Source organism: Gymnoscopelus braueri (assembly GCF_963280865.1).
Source record: "Gymnoscopelus braueri genome assembly, chromosome: 22".
In the NCBI taxonomy this organism is placed as follows: Eukaryota; Metazoa; Chordata; class Actinopteri; order Myctophiformes; family Myctophidae; genus Gymnoscopelus; species Gymnoscopelus braueri.
The window spans coordinates 20,064,977-20,084,926 of record NC_137624.1 but is presented as its reverse complement, the minus strand read 5'-3'; the positions used below and the strand labels follow the sequence as shown (position 1 = coordinate 20,084,926).

Here is a 19,950-nt window from a genome sequence, read left to right as displayed (position 1 = left end):
CTAGAAATGCTGGACAATTTCAGATTGTTCTATCTCATTTCCCACATGGAAATGTAACCCATCAGATGTTTGGGCATTTAGCTTGAAGTTGGACTGTAGCCTATCTAAAGTTAAACTTAACTTTGCTTTTATTAATGGGCGTCATACCCATTTGTCCATGGGTATGAAGTTAACCAGAGTATGAAACAGTGATGGTGTGGCTGTCCACAACCTTAATCAGCTACACATTGGATCATGGGATTGATTGATTGTTTGATTCATTCATTGATTCGTTGATTCATTGATTGGTTGATTGAATACTTTATTAGAAAGAAATGCAAACAGCACGAGTACAGTCATATATACACTCTAAAAAGATAGCCCCCAAAAAGTCCTGGGAACTATAAAATATAGAAATATTTGGCAATCGTTCAGAACAAAAAAGAATACATTTCTTTTACACTTTCAGAGTTGACACTTTTGGATTGTAGGCTACTGTTTATTTTCGGACATGGCAGACAACTAGTCTGCCACCTACTGGATATAAGTAAAAGCTAAACAATCCTGACATGGTTTGTTGAGGAGAATGCTGACCTTTTGCTTTGTCCATATCAGCAGATTTTTCAGTGCTGAAATGTGTAGGCTGTTTTGACAAACAATTTAGTGGCATGCCGTGCCGCATATAAAGCACAAACATTAATAGCAGTAATATGATTCCTATGATCCTATGATATGATATGATTCCTATAGGACCACAATTGAAACAAGTCCCCAGGACTGTACCATGTGCTGTTTACATTTTTGACTAATAAAGTATTCAATCAATCAATCAATCCCTCAAATACTTTTATTGAAGACCCTTGGTACAAATGTGACAGGGAAATGTCCTGTCAGGCCATCCATCCATATATCATAATCACAATCCATATATAATTGTTTTTCTTTGTGTGTGTGTGTGTGTGTGTGTGTGTGTGTGTGTGTGTGTGTGTGTGTGTGTGTGTGTGTGAGAGAGAGAGAGAGAGAGAGAGTGTGTGTGTGTGTGTGTGTGTGTGTGTGTGTGTGTGTGTGTGTGTGTGTGTGTGTGTGTGAGAGTGAGTGAGTGAAAAAAAAAAAAAAAAAAAAAATATATATATATATATATATATATATATATAAGTGTGTGTGTGGCATAGAGGTATAATATAACTAGAGGGCGGATTGCCCCGCCCCCACCTATCATTTCAATGAATGTGCTCAGTGGCGTTTTGAAGCACCCGGAAACCTGCCGGAAGTAGAATTATTGGTTTGATTTTGTACCCCCATAGAGTTATGAGCATGCGCACTAGTGTCCTTTTTGCGTTCTACGGCAGCCCGTGTGTCAAGGATTGAACGCGATATATTTATTAAATACACTCGAGATGCCTATGTATAACTAAATGCATATGTGTTTATGTATAATATGTTTACATATTTATATCTATATATATAAATATCTCTCAGCATGTTTTGCGCGTGCATGTATTTCTCCCCGCCTGCAGTTCCAGCTTTGGCCACTGGGGTGGCAGCTTCAATGTTTCTCAGCAACTCTGGGGGCTTGGGTGTGTGGCCTCTTTAAAGCGGAAGTTATTATTCCCGGAAGTAGTTGCAGTTTACTCCCACTTGGTGTTGCCATGTCCGTTAGTATAAGCAACTTTTGGCTTGTGTTTCTGTAATTTTGCTTAAAATATTGGTAGTTGTGGGTTGCGTTTTTTTGGGCTTGTTTCTAAAGTGTAGTTGCTTATTTGGGCTTGTTTCCTAATGTTGTTTAAACCAGTGTTTCTCAAATATGTTCATGTCAAGGACCCCCAAATGAATATGTATTGGTCTGCTCCTCTATCTGAAAACATTTTATGCCAGGGGACGGGACCCTCATACAAGATTTGTGTTGTTAAAATGTCAAATTGTTTTCAAGATTATTTTCAAATAGCCAATGTACATGATATAGGTTTAAAGTGCTCATGGATGTAGCCATAGTCTCTTTTGGGCCTGTTTTCATAGACCTGGATGCTTGTTTCTCTCTCCAAACCTGGCAACACTGCTCCCACTCTAGCCAGCTGACAGCTGGGTTCATTACGAGATGTGAAGGAGGAGGAACTCCTGCTGCCTGACATCTACCTACGTGTCATCGTCACTTTTAACTTAGATAGACAGTGGCGATGGTGAATGATCCAGCGTACATAACAGGACCCTGGTGAAATGGAGATGATGATGATGTCGCTTCTTCAGCTCACATGGCCTTTTCTAACTATGCTAAGTTGTTAGCCGAGCTAACTGTTCCGTGCAGTGGAAGTGGAGAGTAGTCCTCCCTGTTTCTTTGTTGATTAGCATTTAGCTAGCCTCTCTGTGCCACTTGGCTTGGAAAGAAGTTCCTGTTCGCTCGGATTATTCATTACTTTGAACAGTTTTGAAACGGCTCTTTCCAGGAAAAGTGGAACAATAATGTTTTTAGATTTCTACATAAGTGAACCGTTGCCTGGAAGCTAATTTAGACACTTGCCTATTTTGTTTACAAACATAGGCTAACGTGCTCACTTGATGTGTGTGAGATGAGGTGGCCTTAACAAAAACATTGGGTAAAAAATAATTCTAGAACAACTGCATTCATTGGCAGAGACATGGAAGTATCTCTGTCCTGTGTGGCCAGCCAGTTTTCAACATTGGACTCTGGAGCTGACCCAAAATGAGGAGGACCCGGGTTGTAAAGGAGCAAAAGCCTTGTTTGTTGTTGGAGTGTTTGGTTTTTTGCGTGAGCGTTGGGGCGAAGGACAGAGTTTTTTTTGTGCAGAGCTGAACCTGTGAAAGATTAAATGGGTGGCACAGGAAACCATCTGTACTGGGACCTGTCCCCTCCTTTTGGCATCACAATGATGCTGAAGACGTTGATCCTCGCAAGCTCTCTTGGCTGGGTATACTGTCAAGAGAGTTCAATCATGTCACCAGAGGAGAAGACCGCTATCAGGTGTGTGTGTGTGTGTGTGTGTGTGTGTATATATATATGTGTATATCTATATATAGATATATATGTAGAGAGAGAGGGAGATATTCAATGTGAGAACATTGACCATTTCTTTCTTTAATATTTCTGTTATGTCTTTTTTTTCTCTGTTGTAGGGACCAAATAGTTGAGATGTTTGACCATGCCTACGGCAGTTACATGGTAAGTGCATACAGTAACATCAATCCTGTTTGATGCAATAATCACTTTGAAGTGACTGCCTCATGATGTCATGTCTGAAAACTGCTGGCTTGTTGAGATAATTAACTGAGTGAGACAGTGTCCTACATTTAAAGTAACATCATTGAGTACTTTGAATAACCAGATCAGCTGGGAATATATGGGCGTGAGAAGTCAATAAGAAGTGCATTCCCCTTCCTTGTTAACTTCCTCTGATCTGCCATTGAGCATGGAGCATAACCCCACACTTTCCCAAAAGAATGTTCTGCTCAGGGGAAATCTGTATATCTGTAGTGTTTATACTGAGTTACTTTTTTTTCAGGTGTTAATGTTTGTTACAGTACAAACATGACAATCTCACACAACACACACTGTCTTAGCTGGAAAATCACTGCCAGGCTATGTACATGTGTGTATGAGATTTACGTAGGCTGGCAGCAATTTTCCAGAGCCTTTGAGACTGAGGGCCCTATTTTCTGCCCGGTGCCAAGCTTGCACAAGCACGAAGCACCATCTATTCACGTGTTAAATACCAAATGATCATGTGCCTATTTATCGCAGATGGGTGTGTTGCTCCTAAAATGAGATGTGGTCTGGTGCCAAAAATAGCGCCCTGAGAGTGAGTTCTCAGCTTTGAGCTGATGACACACTGGTGATGAGCCTGAGGACAATTAAATTCACATACAGAGCAGAGGGTTGCAAAAATAACAAAACATTTTTGCAAGGAAAAACTCCCCCTTAACTGGAAGAAACCTCAGGCAGAACAAGGCTCGAGGGTGGGCAGCCAGTCAGTGTCAGGGGGGAAATGGAGAGGGAGAGATAGAGAGACAAACAACCAATAGCAACAACAATAGCAAAAAGTATGATGACACAGCAATAAACAATAATAGCAGGTTTAACAATAGTATAATATTAGCAATAATAGCAGGTATATCAGTATAATATAATATAATGGTATAATATTGTAGCGGTCAACAGTCGTATTCCTCCTTGTGGACCTCCGGCTGGCGGCTGCAGACACCCTCGATCCGCAGCTGGGGGCCGCAATCACAGTCCATGTAAGCCTGCAAAATGGGAGGCACAGAAACTCTGGGAAAGGGGTCAGCTCACTGACACAATGGTGTCAACTGTCAAGAGAACAACCTCTCACTCATTGTCAAGAAGACCAGTGATCTGATCGTTGACTGCAGGAAGGAGAGAAGAGAGCAGAGCACACTCCTGCCTACATCGACATCGACAGCGTCGCAGTGGAGAGGGTCAGTGACTTCAAGTTCCTTGGCATGCACATCGCAGAGGACCTCACATGATCCACACACCACATACGTGGTGGAAAAAGGCTCAGCAGTGCCTGTACTGCCTCAGACGGCTGAAGAAATTTCCGCATGAGCCCCCGCATCTCCAGGGCATTCTACAACAGCATCATGCCATTCAGGTGGCTCTCCACCAAACGGACTACTTCAGACTACTACAGACTGGCAGTCAGGTCCGATTTTGTCCAAAAGTTGTGGTCGCCACACCGCACAAAGTCACAAACTATTGCAAACGGTCGGCCGATGGCACCTTGTTGTGCGCATGCGTCAGAGGTAATCGGATGAAATAACTGTCCACACCAGGAGGTGGCAGTAGTCTGCCGGAGCCTGCAGTCCTCAGACAGCTTGGACCAAAACAACAACACAAAGCATTTTTTGCACTAGTCGTAGCATGCTTTTCTTAGGAGTTGATCGGTATAGGAATTCAGAGTTGAGAATATGGTATCTAGTGTATCTAAATGTGCGACGGGCAATGTCTCTGGCTTCTTCAGGCTTGCTCCTGCACCAGAAGTAGTAGATGAGAGGTCTACTTCTCTACGGAGCCTGCTATCAGGCAGGCAGGCAAATCTATCATATCAAAAGCTGAACGAACAGGCCAAGGGACATTTTCCACATCCAGGTTGAAGCCATGTTTCCTTCTTCCTTCTTGGCAACACAGGCTGTCACACTGGCACTATCACTTTATGACCGTGAATGCACTTCATTGCCATAACACTTTGCACTGTCACTTTATGTATATATGAGTTGACTATGAATATACTCCATTTCCACACATTTCATACATATTTGATACCTGCTGCTAAAGGATCTCTCTTACTTGCATAAGAGACTGAGGTACTCTGATTTATTTATTTTAATTGTATTTATTTTTTGATGTATGTATATATATATCTTATGTATATTTGTCATTGTTGTTTTCTTTTCTTATGATTATCTATTTTGTAACTGCAATTCATGGGCACCTATTTAGAAAATAGAACTCAGTCAGTGTTTCTTTTGTCAGACTTAGTCACATGATAGAATTCATGATGAATATAGGTGAAGTTTCCCTTTAATGAAGAGGTTCTTAGCACACTGCTGCTGTCCCTTGACTGTGTTCCAGAAATATGCATACCCAGCGGATGAGCTTATGCCTCTGAGCTGCAAGGGGAGGGTGCGTGGCCTGGAACCCAACAGAGGAGACATAGATGACTCCTTGGGGAAGTAAGTACACCTACAGCTAGAGCGGTGTTTCTCAACTTGTGGGTGGAGACCCCCAGAGGGGTCCCCACAGGATTTGGGGGGGGGTCCCCAGATTTAAGGACTTTTAATACCTTTTTAATACTTTATAAAAAAAGGGTGAAAAGACCATTACTGCATCAAAAGTAATCAACAAACTATACTATAAAACCTGGTCAAACATTGGCCAAATTGTCAAATAATATAGGAAAGACGCAACAATTGTGAAAATAGCTGATCTGCTGCGAGGCGTTGTAAACTTGTTGTAGTTTTGCTATTTTCACACTATTTATCTGTGGAACCGAGTCATTAGTAACGCCTCAACTCCTACAATTCCAAGTGCTTGTCAGAGTGGGGGTACCCAGTTCAAATATGATTATTTTGGGGGTGTATTTGATCAATTGTCTCTGGTGTGGTTTTACTAGTTGCAGTTTAATCCCATCCCTAACCCTATGACCTTCTCTCTGTCTCCTAGGTTCTCCCTCACGCTGATTGACTCCCTTGATACCTTGGTGGTGAGTACTTGCTCTGACCCTGTTGTGCATGGCTAGGAGTGGAATTTGTACAAGGCCTCCTGGCTTAAATGATCCTCCAGCCATATTCCACAATATACACACCATGTTTTGTAATGTCCTCGCTCTTAAACCTCTGATTTCCATTCGAAACGTGCCGCTGTAGAATGGGTAATGACATAACTGAAGGAGGCAGCCGTTCTAGAACATAGCCGCTAGCCTAGAACATTGTTGCACATGTATGCTTCTTCTAAGAGCTCAGTGACTAGAAATTATGTGTGTGTGTGTGTGTGTGCAGGTGTTAAATAAGCTTGATGAATTTGAGGATGCTGTGAGGAAAACTGTGAGAGATGTGCGTCTGGACAATGATGTGGTGGTGTCCGTGTTTGAGACCAACATCAGAGTCTTGGGGTATGTAGCCTTTAAAAAAAACATGATTGACTGATGATACTTGTTTATAAGTCTTGTTTTAAATCATAAAGATAACATTTTGCATCACCACTAGCACCATTAAAAGAAATTGTGAATGGTTTAATGGCAGATTCTATTGGGAATTGCAGTTGCTGCCATAGTAGTAGTTTTGAATTTAAGTTTTCTATAGATGCTTTTAATGCTGCTATTTAAAATCACATATGATAATAATTTAGTATTTAGTGTATATAGGGAGGGATATGTGTTCTGCTGCATTTAGTTTTGCTTCACTTTTGTACAAATTTTATATTTGAATGACCTTCTATCCTTGATAATTCCCCAGAGGGCTTTTGGGGGCACATGTAATGGCTGAAATGCTGCGTGGGCGTGGTGAGAGGATGCAGTGGTATGAAGATGAGCTGCTACACATGGCGAAAGACCTGGGACATAGATTACTACCTGCCTTCAATACCACAAGTGGCCTTCCTTATCCCAGGGTATACCGTTTTTTTTAATCAGTTGTGTTTGTGGGGCATTCAGAACTACTGCATTTTAGTAGTCATCAGACAGCTACTCTCAAAAAGCCTTTGTGGGAGATACATTTCTTCACCCAGTAACAATGATCAATTCTCATCAAAAATTGTCTCAGTCAAATACAACCAGGGTTGACTAATGTAGGCGGGACAAACCTGGGGATAGGTGAAATTATAGTTATACAGCCATATTTTTCTCTTTCTCTGGCTTCCCATCATATACCTGCATCAATTTTGCATTGTTTGTCATATGTACATCAAGTCAGCGGAAATATATTGAATCAAAGGAAGACAAAATTGCCCTGAATGCCACTTAATGGGGACTTAAATGTCATAGTTGACCATTGTTTGACCATTGTTTATTCAGTCACGATTCCTAATTGTGGTTTTTATATACACTGAGCTGTTGTTGTTTTTTTGTCTTTGAATCATCAGGTGAATCTGCGTTACGGCGTTCTAAACCCTCTCTCACGTACAGGCACTGAGTCGGACACCTGTACAGCCTGTGCAGGGACCATGATCCTGGAATTTGCTGCTCTCAGCAGACTGTCTGGGGAACCTGTGTTTGAGGTACGCAGCTATGGGTCACTTTCTGTAACCTCTTTCTCTCTCTTGCTCTCTAAAACAGGGGTTCCCAAACATTTCAGCTCGAGACCCACAAGAGACATTTTGTTTTTCTGGACCAAAACATCCGTAACATCGACATTTATTATTGACTGTTTGTGTTGACTCATTGATGCCTGTGTATTTTACAGGAACATGCAAGGAAAGCCCTGGATGTACTGTGGGAGAAGAGACAGAGAGGAAGTGACCTGGTGGGAACAGTAATCAACATCCACAATGGAGATTGGGTGCGCAGGGGTGAGGCACCACACACACACACACACACACTCACACACATTCTATAAGCCCCGGTAACCCCAGAGACCGTGGCCGTTCACCAGGAATGTGGCTAACTGTCTGGCCTACGGAGGCTGTTATCCTCTTTTACCAGGTCCCAAACAAAAAACAGGCACTGACACACACACACACACACACACACACACACACACACACACACACACACGTACGTTGTTGGTGGCACCCCTGCTCAAATGTGCAGCTGAGAGGGGAGTTTGGAGTTATTTATTGAATTGCGTTATTTTCATTGTCTCACTTTGCAGACAGTGGAGTGGGTGCCGGTATTGATTCCTATTATGAGTACCTGATGAAGGCCTACATTCTGCTCGGAGACAATGTCTACCTGGAGAGGTTCAACACTGTAAGTCACATTTATTAAACAATATTGTACATTTCAAGAAATTGGTAACTGCGTCTGCATTGTGATGTGCTGAGATGAAACTGTCATGATCCTACAAATGAAATATTTTATTCACGTTGTGATTTACATTATAAGACATTTAATTTGTGTGCACACTGGCAGTAGGCCCCATAAATACCTCCATTGCCCCCTCCCCCTGAATAATATGAATATTGCCGTATTTAACATTCATTCTATAATGGAAGTGATTTTTTGGGGGGATTATTTGGACTCTGATTGGGCTGAAACCTTGCCCAAGGTTTGGATTCATACGTCATACTGTAGATGCCTGACATCACAGTTCCCGGGTCCAACGTTTCCATTTGGATCCCGAGATCTACATGATTTTTTTTTACCAATTGAATTTGTATCTCTACACTTAGCTCATGAATGCAGAGATCTAATCATCTGCTGTTTGTGTGCCACAGCACTACAGTGCCATTATGAAGTATATCAGCCAGCCTCCCCTCCTGCTTAATGTACACATGCACAACCCAACTGTGAGTGTGCGTAGCTGGATGGATTCCCTCCTTGCCTTCTTTCCAGGCTTGCAGGTCAGTATTTCTATTAAAAGGCAGGTTTGTCTTTTCGTCTCTAGAAGTCAACTAGTGCAAGATGTAGCAAAAGATTGTAAACAAGACAAACATGACTTTTGTGTGTTGGGGGATAAACCTCTCTAAAATAAGATTCTGCATTCTGTGAGGGAAATATAAAATTGTAATTCGGGTCTTTTTATTTTTTCTTAGTGGCCAGAATGGGCTTCATAATTATAAGTTACCTGAGGTGATCTCAAAACTCTCAAAACAAAATGTAAATGGTATCCTGTGTGAAGGGACATATTAGCTATTCTACATAATAATTCAACTTTGCAAATAGTGTCCTTCTGTAGTAGTGTATGCGCTACATTAGTGTCCTCGAATGAATGTTTTGATTGCATTGTGGAAAGATTTGCTCTCAAACCTATTTTGTTTATTTGCAAAACAGAAAAGTAACTCCATATCTGGTGTCCTTTTAATTTGTGAAAATTGTTATAATAACGTTAATTTCTTTGTTTCATTGACTTTATATTAAACATTATGCACAGGTTTTGAGAGGAGACCTGAAGCCAGCCATAGAAACCCATGAGATGCTCTATCAGGTTACCAAACAGCACAAGTTTCTCCCAGAGGTAAGTGTTATCATATTTAGGATTTAACCACGTAAACCCTACATACTTCGTTGACTGAGGCGCCCCAGGGTTCTATCCTAGGCTCCCAATTGTTTTCCCTCTACACCAAATCTCTTCGCAGGAAATCTACAAGCTCACAACGCTTTGAGCTTATAGATTGGCTATTTTGCCCAGAATGTGCAGAATAAGGATGCTAGCTAGTTAAACATGATGTTGAACTTTGGTAGAATCTTGGGTTTGATATACAGTAGCTGCCTGTGCATGATATATGGCCAATTTGTTCATCATCTTTATGTGTTGCTTCTGTGCTCTGTGAGTGAAGAGCGCTGAATAGTGATTTGCTGCTTATGTTAATGAAATCCCACTTCTGAAATCTGTTATTCCTTACTCTTTCTGCAGGCTTTCACCACAGAATTTCGAGTTCATTGGGGCCAACATCCACTGAGGCCAGAATTTGCAGAAAGCACGTACTACCTCTACAAGGTGTGTGTGTGTGTGTGTGTGTGTGTGTGTGTGTGTGTGTGTGTTGAGGGGGTATTTATATATGAATTGCATACGTAGCTGTAGCTACCCTTAAATTAGCTACCGTTGCGACATTCATCAATACTGATGCTACAAGCATGATGCTAGCATGCTTATTGCTTAGCTCTGTTTGTTTTTGGTGGCTCCATTATTACTATGAAACTAGATGTATAATGTTACAATATAATACAGGTTATACTGTAACAAAATAACACCGCTTGTTACCTGTCCAGAGGAAATGGAGCAAGCTGGGTGTCTGTGTTCAAATGTTTACGATCCCTTAGCCCTCACCATCTATGTTCAATCTGTTTTATTTCTTGTTCGAACATAGTCCGTCCTGTACGACTGTTTTTCCTTATTTGCGGATGCTGGCACCGAAAAGCTGCAGTCTGTCAATCATGTGTGCGTGTATGATTGTCAGGCTTTAGTTTCAGTTCATGCTAATAGAGCTCCCCTGATCGCTTGAGGGATACTGGAAGAGTTACAGTGCTAATGCTTAATTCCCAAGCCACAACAACAACAACAAGTCTGTTCCAGAAATTGCCTCAAAGGTCTTGTAGCCAGCAATGTGAAGTCAGTAAGGGCAGTAATGTTGGTGCATACAGTATATCTATAGCTATTGAGAAATACCTTCATAGAGGAGTGGTCTTATCATCATATGTTGATCTCTTTAGGCCACAGGGGACCATTACTATCTCAGGGTAGGACAATCTATTGTGGAGAAGCTGAATGCCTATGCCAGGGTGCCTTGTGGGTTTGCTGCTGTGCAAGATGTCCGCACTGGGACTCATGAAGACAGGTTAGGAGTACAGGCAAAATATTACTGAGCACATATTCATTGTACATTTCCCATATCCCACTATGATACAGTGGTTTGAATCTATAATTGTTAAAATGCACTTCTGAGATCAATAAAAAATGTTTTCACTCTTGTGTGCTTATTTGCATGCATGTCACTGTCTGTCTAGGATGGACTCCTTTTTCCTGGCAGAGATGTTTAAGTACCTGTACCTGATGTTCTCTGAGAAGAGCCAGCTGCCCTTTGACATGGATGACTATATCTTCACCACAGAGGCCCACCTTTTGCCTGTTTCTCTGTCCACCACCCAGCCTCCCTGCCGGGGCAACAATACTGTGAGGACCATGCTCAATCACTCACATAGGCTATTCTTACATACTGGCAGCCCAAATCCGATTTATTGCCTATTCCGATTGGAATCATGTCAAGCCTGAACAGGAAGATCACACATGGAAACAGATTTTTGCACATCAGATTTGAACCACATGGTTTGAAATGCTCATTTCTAAAGATGTATCTCAGACTGGGCACTCAGACGCACGTTATGAGCTTGTAAATCTGCTATTTTTGGTGAATGGTGAAGTAAAAAACAGTCACACCTACAGTATGGCAGTACGCCATTACCACAGCAACCAATGCGGATAGGTCGTCGATGTCTGATAACAAACATTTGACAGTGTGGACAGTCAGTTCCAAAGATCAGATTTGAGAAACGCATCTGATTTGCCTGCAGTAAAAAAAAAGCCATAGACACCACACACACACACCATTATTGCTGCTACAATGTCTGAGGAGCCATAACAAAATATATATTTTTGGGCGGTGTAGCCGCCCCTATAAGTGGGGTTGGGACACCTCATTAGTATTAGTTTCCTGCATTGTGATTGGCTCATTAGTAGACCCCTAGCTGTACTGTGATTGGCTGACTCTATTGGCTGACTCTATTCAGCACTGTGATTGGCTAGCGAGACACATGATGACATTAATAACCTATAAATAAGATTATGGACTTCCAAAAATCATTTTTTTGGATGTGAGCTTCCATCACTATTCTCATCAATGATGCACCAATGATGGACCACACCGCCCACTTCACACTGGGTGTGATTTAAAAAAGAAAATTATCTACCTCTACACGAGATGCAACAATAAAGAACCTTGAACCCTGAACCTAGACTGCTCGGCAAAATGAGCAAACACAAGCTCGCCTAGCACATGAACACTAACACATCTGTCTGACGTATTCTAAACACTTGTCAATGCATTCCATTTTGCATCTTTAAGGCCTAAGCACAGTGATTACAATATTTGCATTTACTATGAGTGGCTATAAATGACAACTAACCAGTTTTAGCTACCTGAGTCAATTTACTTTCTTCCCACTGTCTTGCAAGTGCCTTCTTGAATGTTTACCGTCTTGTGCTCCAGGAGGCTGCCACCTTAACCCAAGAGGAGGACCTGTTCACGTACTCCTGCCCCAGCACCCAGACTTTATTTCCCAACAACCCTTCCTTTGCCAAGACCATACGAGACAGCTACAAGTACCTTACTGGGGTGGGACGGGCCTTCCATTCCTTGCCTGTCAGGTGTGTGTATCCACTCACAAGGGATCTGTGCGATTTACTACAAGAGTGAATGGATTGTTAGACTGTGCAGCAAACCACAGTAACATTGATTGATGTATTTATATTTCATTAACCTGTATTTGTGTGTACGACTGTACGTCTAATCGTCTATGTGTTGGTTCTAAAGGGAAATTGAACTACCACTCCATGATACTGGTATGGAGCCAGTGGAGTTCCTGAAAAGCATGGGTATCTCACTCACCCCACTGCATGAAGCTGTATCTGGAGAAAGCGTGAGTCTGTGGGTACTTTAGGTACCTCGTACACACACAAACACTTTAAGGATTCAACCTGTACCTGCTCTACATTTCCGTACCTATGGCTTGCTGGGATGATTTTCTAGATCCCTCATTACAACTTTCTTGTAGCCTTTAAGTCATTAGCAAGGTAAAGTAATGTGTGCTAAGGAATCTTCTTCATAAGAAACGACATGTGTAAAGTGAAGCATTTGTAGATATAGTAGAGACTGAGACGGTGTGAGAGCACAAAGGCAGTGAAAGCTGTGGAAGCATGCACATTTGCGTTTGTGCATGTACAACTGACCAAAAATTCATTTGATACCAGTTAACCCATTTTGGGCGGGAACCCCTATTTGTAACTATACCTTTCAGGACGGGAACCCCTTTTGGGGTTGTTGTTGCTATGTACAGTATATAGCAACATACATTTGTTGTTTTTTTAATCAATATTTGAAGTTTTTCAGAAAACCTAGGTCAGGATTTAGAAGTTTTTAGAATCAAAGGTCTAAATGGGTTAAGGGTAAGGGTAATTAAAGACAAGGGGTCAATGCCCTTCATAGAACAGAGTCGACTTTCCTTTAAAACGTATACTGTAGATGAGAGCCTGTTCAGGTCTAAGATTTGTGATGAGACAAATTTCTGTGACGAACATCAGCCAACTGTGTTCATATGTCCACGGCTTTTAGTGGTAAGCTCCTGAAAAGCGAATCCCCCTGGCAAATGGTTATGAACGATTGACACTAGGCCTGTTACCGGTCTGCCTACTACACACACACACACACACACACACACACACACACACACACATCTACAGTATATGCACACAATCCCCACAATCCCCCCACAAACCCCTCACACACCTACTATAATATTTAAACACATACCACACACAGGCACCTAAACTTTGCAGGTTAAGGCTGCAACACAACAAACATATGTGCACATAATTGTATACACACGCACACACACACACACACACACGCACATAGGTGTGTGTATATATTATATATATAAATTATATATATTATATATATATATATATACATAATACTGTATATACATATACTCCACCAAACCCACGCACACAGCACCTCAACGTGTGCTATGATTGACTTATTGATCATTATAACATGTCCCATGTTGTTGACCTATTTTAGGAGCACAAAGGAGTATACAGAGTGAAACTGGTGGCAGAGGTAAGCCAGGCGCCAGAGGAGGAGGTTTTGCCACATATCGTTCAGCTCATATCCCCCCCATTTCTGGGTAGGACAGTCCTCACCGCTGGACCTGCAAAGTTTGGGATGGACCTTACCAAAAAGGAGCACGTGGTGAGCTATTTTTCATAACAATATAATATATTTTTAAATAGGCTTAAAGGTGTTTTACAGGGAGACCTGATAGACGAAAGGTTAGGGCGCCTACCACATAGGCTCTGATGGCTGTCAGTGAGTCCCCGGTTTGACTCATGGGCCAGGTGGACCATTTTCCGCATGTCATTCCCATACTTTCTCTCCCAGTTGCCTCTTTCTCTCTTAAGCCCAGTACATGCTCTTTCCGACGTCCAAACTTTTCTTCGAAAAGGGAGGTGACGTACAAATTGACGTCATTCCGAACTTCTGATGGGCGGTCTCTGGAAAGTTTTGTCGGAACTCGTGCACCTCCAGATGTCCTGACTCTCCGAACTATAGTTCGGAAAGCCTGTCCGAACCGGAAGATTTACCGACGTCGGAAGGACCATGTATTGGCCTTTACTGACCATCAATAGAGGCAGAAAAAGACACACAAAAAAATTAAAACACGAGAGAGTTTTTAGCAGCATAACATGGAAGAGATAAAAGAAACAAAAATAAATAATTATAATACCATAAAAAGGGGAAAAAGCACTGTGAAAACAAAAAAGTACTCCATGACTCTCTCGCAAAAATGTACAGTATTACTGTACTATAGCCCCAATGAGCCGTTGAGCAGGATTTTCATACCACTAATTAACTATTCAGTTAATCTTGGTAACATTTTAATGACTATGGAGAAACTTAAAAAAGAAAATACTGCTGATTTCTCTTCTTACACAAATCATGCATTTGTCCCCCAGGTAAAGGGGAGCATAGTTAAGGCTTCTCCCTACACAGCATGTGGGCCAATAAATAATGCGGATGAGCTGAAAGGTCATATTGCCCTGGCACTGCGTGGAGACTGTATGTTCGCTGGCAAGGCTCGCAGACTACAGGAGGCCGGAGCCATAGGGGTTATTTTCATTGGTGAGTATTACTGCAGGAACTGAAAGCACATCTGCTGTGAAAATGGACAGATATGTTGGAGCATCTAGTTTTCAGCTTTACAGCAGGTTACATTTTTTTAATACATATTTTTTGGGCTCAAAATGGAGCTATATCAACTATTACAGATAAAAGAATGTTTGTCATGACCGTGATGTTCTTTTGCCAGAAGTGAGTGCGATCATGCAGTCTGCTCTCTCTCACTTACACGCACGCTCCCCTTCGCTCCATCTTTCTCTCTCTGTGTAAGCTGTCCAAATAATCTTTACGGTTCACACTGGGCAAGTGCGAGAGATGGCTCCCTCCTCTACGAGAGTATCGCTATTTTTTGTGGTTGCATGTAGTTATCAGTTTAATTCAGCAGAAATTGAGAAAGCTAAGTGGCCTTTGAAACCCCACTTCCCCCTGCCCCCACCTATTATTTATCCCAGACAACCGTGAGGGGAGTAACAGCGAGGAGACACCACTGTTCCAGATGGTGGGAGATGGCGACTCCACTGTGGACATCAGCCTGCCGCTGGTCTTCCTATTCAGCCGCGAGGGCGCCGTGCTCACAGCAGCCCTGGAGGACCACCGTAACGTAGATGTACTGTTGTTGCCACAGGAGAGGCAGCTGGGACATGGTGAGGGCCATGAGATCCGTCTACATTACAGAAATGTATTTACAATTGTATCTGTACTGGTGCTGTGTGTCACACACTTTGATCTGCATTCTATGTATGACAGGTGCAACACTTATAGTTAATCTTCTTCTTAATAATAATAGTATCCTCATTTTACCTTGTATTTGTTCCCCTATTTGCCATACAGAAAAGCCTCTTGGAATGAACATTAAGTTCCGTTTAGCAGAGGAAGGGGAACTTGAGGAAGGGCTGGCCAGAGGACCCACTCTGGAGTTCGTCCTGGAGAAGGGAGAAGTGCTGCTTGAGGAAGAGGAGGAAGAAGAACTCAGAGGAAAGGGGCAGCCAGAGAAACAGTACTGCACAGCAGTCTCAGATGATGGCAGCACTGAGCCATGCTCGGAAGCGGGACAGATTTCCCCTTCAGACTCTTCTCAAAACCTCGACATCAACAGTGGACCAGATACAGATGTTTGATCAGAGCCGATCCCAGAGCAGCCAAATTCCTGTGATCCTCCTGTACTGACAATGTGGCAGCAGCTTCCTAACTGATCTGTGGTCAGTATCCCAAACAGCACGTGCCTCAGAGCCCTCACTGCCATAGACAGAGCTGTGACTGCCACTACCTGCATGTCACTAGCTAGTAATGGAACGGGGGCAGTGTGGGTGTAGTCACTCTCTCAACCAACTCTGTAATTGTGAAACCTTCGAGATGGCTGTGTAGTTAGTAGGCTGGCAGTGATATTCAAACTATTTCTTCTGTGTGGTATGGGTCTCTCTTGGATTTCTTTTTTTAATCTGATGAGACTAACCTGGGTAGATGGATAGGTACAAAAAGAATGAAGTGTAGGTTGAGGTGATATGAAAGTGTTGTCTAAGTGTTGGCACATCATTTAATTTTTGTGCTGATTATGATATTTTGAGAGAATTCAAAGTTCTCTCTTGATGAACACTTAAAAGTAAGGCACGAGCAATGTACTTTTAGTTTTTGATTTTTTGAAATGCAGTTTGTGGTCTACATTATTGCACCTTCTGACTGTTAGAGCTATAGAAATGAATAGGCAGACAACTGAGACAAGAGGGTACTTTACCTATCACAGTGGTTTCTCAGTTTAGCAATGTGTGTGGTAATTTACTCCATTTCAACTAGTTCAAAGTTATGGTAATGAGGGATTAGCTATAACCTGGCCAGTTGTCTGCTTTGGTTATAATCTATAAATTCCTCAGTAATGTAATGTTTTTAGATGAAGGGTATAATAATAAGGCCAATTATGAAAACCAGTTTTATTTGTTTTGTACTGGTTGGCTACTTCAGGGAATTTCAAGAGTGAAAGTGACTTTGTGCTGAAGTGTGTGTTTGGGTGCGTGTGTGCGTGCGTGTGTGTATTTCTACATGTATGTCTGATTACTGTAACAGTTGCCCTACCTACACCATGACTGACCGTAACTGCACATCACTGCTGTCAGATGAAAACTCAATTTTTCAGGATATTGACATCCAGTAATTCCTGATAAAAATGTGTTGCCATCAAATGGGTCCTGTGGGCCTTAGGTGTTGACATATCCTTCTTTCCTTATTGAAGTGTCAAGATGTAAGGCCCACAATGGAAGTACATTTTGACTAAAAACTTTCTAGCTCGAGGCTTCCGGGTGGAGCAGGGTTAAGGTTTCTCCTAGAGCCTGACGATGCCAGATTTTTGGGTCCGATGCTGAGACCGATTTTGGAGAGACCTAGACCACCGATTGCCAATGTCTTGGCCGAAGTTTTCTTGAATTCAGTTTGAAAGTATGTAGGTTTTTTTAAACGTTCTATTTGAGAACATTTAACTTATGAGCAAACAACTAAATATAAAAACACACATGAACTAAACTTTATTTTATTTAACCACTTGAGCTCTATTCAAAAACACAGAAAATAGCAGATCTACAAGCTCACAGCCTCGTGATGCAACATGTTGTTTACTTATAGATCTGCTATTTTTGAAACTTTTTTAAAGGTAAAAAATCTGGGTACATCGGCTCAGCTGCATAACTACCGATGCCGTCACAAAAGTGAAATAATGGTCGATGTATCAGCCAACGCGATATATCATGTCGGGCTCTAGTTGGCACTGGATGAATCGTGACAAGTCTAATTCATACTTTATCGCACTGTCAATGATAAATGTGACTCATCACAGCACTGTTATTAATGAGTGACACGATTGTGCAGGTGCAGTGAAGCATAAATTAGGGTTTAGGTTGATATTCAGTTAGGTTGGTCTCTAGTCCCAGAATGCTATGCACTTTGGAACACGGGCACTTTCTTCTATGGCTTATTCTTACAAGGATGGCTACACAGCCTGTCTGCCTGTGTCTGTTTATGTATGCGCATCAATGCACATATTATCATCAGTAATTTTATGTTAATTGCAGAGTATTAATTATGAATATGGTATTTGCATCGGATCAACATGAGATGTTTTTTTAGCCCTAGTCAAATTGATCAATATTAAAACCCTCAAATGTTGATTCCAAAATACAGTAGACTTCAATATGAGTCATGTATTTTTTAGAAATTATAATAAGATTGTTATCAAGACTACTACAGGTTTTTCCATGTAATTCAATCTGCCAAAGTTCTGAACTGGACTGGCCATTATCATTGGAATATGAAATTCTGGATTAATCTTGGGACCAGTCCTGTTGGATCTTTTGTCAAGTGATGATATGAGTTGTGTGCTATAAGTCGGTCCCGCCCCAACTCTCCCTTTTGTCTCTTTCTCTTTTCACAAAATTAGATAACCATTACATGGGCATTATTGTATGTATGTACAAATTCTGAAAGATGTATAACTTTTATATGCGGTATCATTCATTTTGTAATTTCCTTTGATCTCACAAACTTTAATTGTTTTGCATGGACCTTTTGTGGTATATAAATGAGGGATATATGATTCAACTACATTGGAAAGTGAGCTGATGTTTCTGTATAAATGGGTTGTTGTGGTGCCAGAGTATGATTATTTTCGTGCAGTGGACCCTTTGTTGATGCTGCTCAAGTTCATGTATTGTCTTAACGACTTAAACCCCATATGGTTGAGCGTAGTCCCTCAGGGGTCTGTGCTAGCGTATTTTCAGTTTTCTGTTATTGTGGGGAAAGTTTTCGCTGAAAATAGCCAGTCGCGCTGTGAGCTTGTCGATCTGCTATTTTCAGCGAAAGCTTTCCCCACAATACGGATGCTGGGGTTTAAGTGGTTAATCCAAGATGACAGTCTTTATACTTGCAAATATACAAGGCATTGTCAACCTGTATACCTCAAGACTGTGTACATGGCCTTTATGACCATTACTCACTATTTACTCAGAGGAAAGGGCCAGGCGCTAGAAGAAATTATTTTTTAGGTGTTTTTGTTTATTATCATTATCTGCCATTTGGGAAGGATAAGCCTAATATATGCTTTGTCAAACAATAGTGTTGCTTGCCATAAATAACTGATTTACAAGCAAAAAATAATGACACCTTTCATGCGAAAAAGCATAAATTAGCCGTTACTATTGATGAGAGAAGGTGAAGCTCAAAAAGTGCCAAAGGGACTCATGACATGACATTGATCCTGTTTTTATTTGTGTTTCACATTTTTCTGTACTCTGAGAAGTATTTATTTATGGACTGTGACTTATGGCAATCTCATCAATAAATTTACACTCTTAAATTTCCCTTCATTGTCTGTTACATCTTAATAACTCGTACAATTCACGGCCCACCCTGACAAGCAGTTCAAAATATGATTATTTTGTGGGGTCGCGGCCTGAAAAGTCACCTTTGACGAGAGCGTATAAACTTAAAGGTCCACCTATATAACGATTATATATTCAAGGGAATAAAGTACCACTCGCCGTTCTAATCTTTACTAGAGCTGCTGATTTCCACCGTCCCGCCCCCTTGTTAGAGCAGCTCCACTACCACTGTTGCCAGGTTCTGTGAGAGAAATAAGCAGCCAGGTAGGTTTATGAAAACGAGCCCAAAAGAAGCAAGCTACATGAGCACTTAAACCTATCCATATATACAGTACATTGGCTATTTGAAAATAGCCGATCTACAAGCTCGCTTGTGAGCTTGCAGATCTGCTATTTTCCAAAAGATAGTGAAATAATAATTGGAATATATTTGGGAGAAAAGAAAGTTCTGATGGGGTCTGCGGAGACATACATTAATTTGACATGCAAATGTTTGAGGACCGTTAAATCAATAATCCAAAAAAT

General features: G+C 41.5%; 1 protein-coding gene across 1 annotated transcript; it reads left to right on the top strand.

Moving 5' to 3' along the window:
* Nucleotides 1-2,087: 2,087 nt before the first annotated feature.
* On the top strand, nt 2,088-19,404 carry LOC308077728 (ER degradation-enhancing alpha-mannosidase-like protein 3). The gene is made up of 20 exons (XM_080418613.1): nt 2,088-2,956; nt 3,109-3,154; nt 5,585-5,685; nt 6,176-6,215; nt 6,511-6,623; nt 6,967-7,120; nt 7,592-7,726; nt 7,912-8,017; nt 8,320-8,417; nt 8,885-9,010; nt 9,541-9,624; nt 10,024-10,107; nt 10,821-10,945; nt 11,115-11,280; nt 12,374-12,531; nt 12,698-12,803; nt 13,967-14,137; nt 14,902-15,067; nt 15,517-15,708; nt 15,896-19,404. The coding sequence occupies exons 1-20, from the start codon at nt 2,805-2,807 to the stop codon at nt 16,180-16,182; spliced, it is 2,610 nt and encodes an 869-aa protein (XP_080274739.1). The 5' UTR covers nt 2,088-2,804; the 3' UTR covers nt 16,183-19,404.
* Nucleotides 19,405-19,950: the final 546 nt, after the last annotated feature.

What these genes read in the sequence shown, in the direction of transcription:
- LOC308077728 (XM_080418613.1), top strand. Translation starts at nt 2,805, where the DNA reads ATGGGTGGCACAGGAAACCATCTGTACTGGGACCTGTCCCCTCCTTTT. An exon ending in CTGGGGAACCTGTGTTTGAG is followed by an intron (nt 7,727 to 7,911) that starts GTACGCAGCTAT and finishes TGTATTTTACAG; the next exon opens with GAACATGCAAGGAAAGCCCT. An exon ending in AAGCTGTATCTGGAGAAAGC is followed by an intron (nt 12,804 to 13,966) that starts GTGAGTCTGTGG and finishes GACCTATTTTAG; the next exon opens with GAGCACAAAGGAGTATACAG.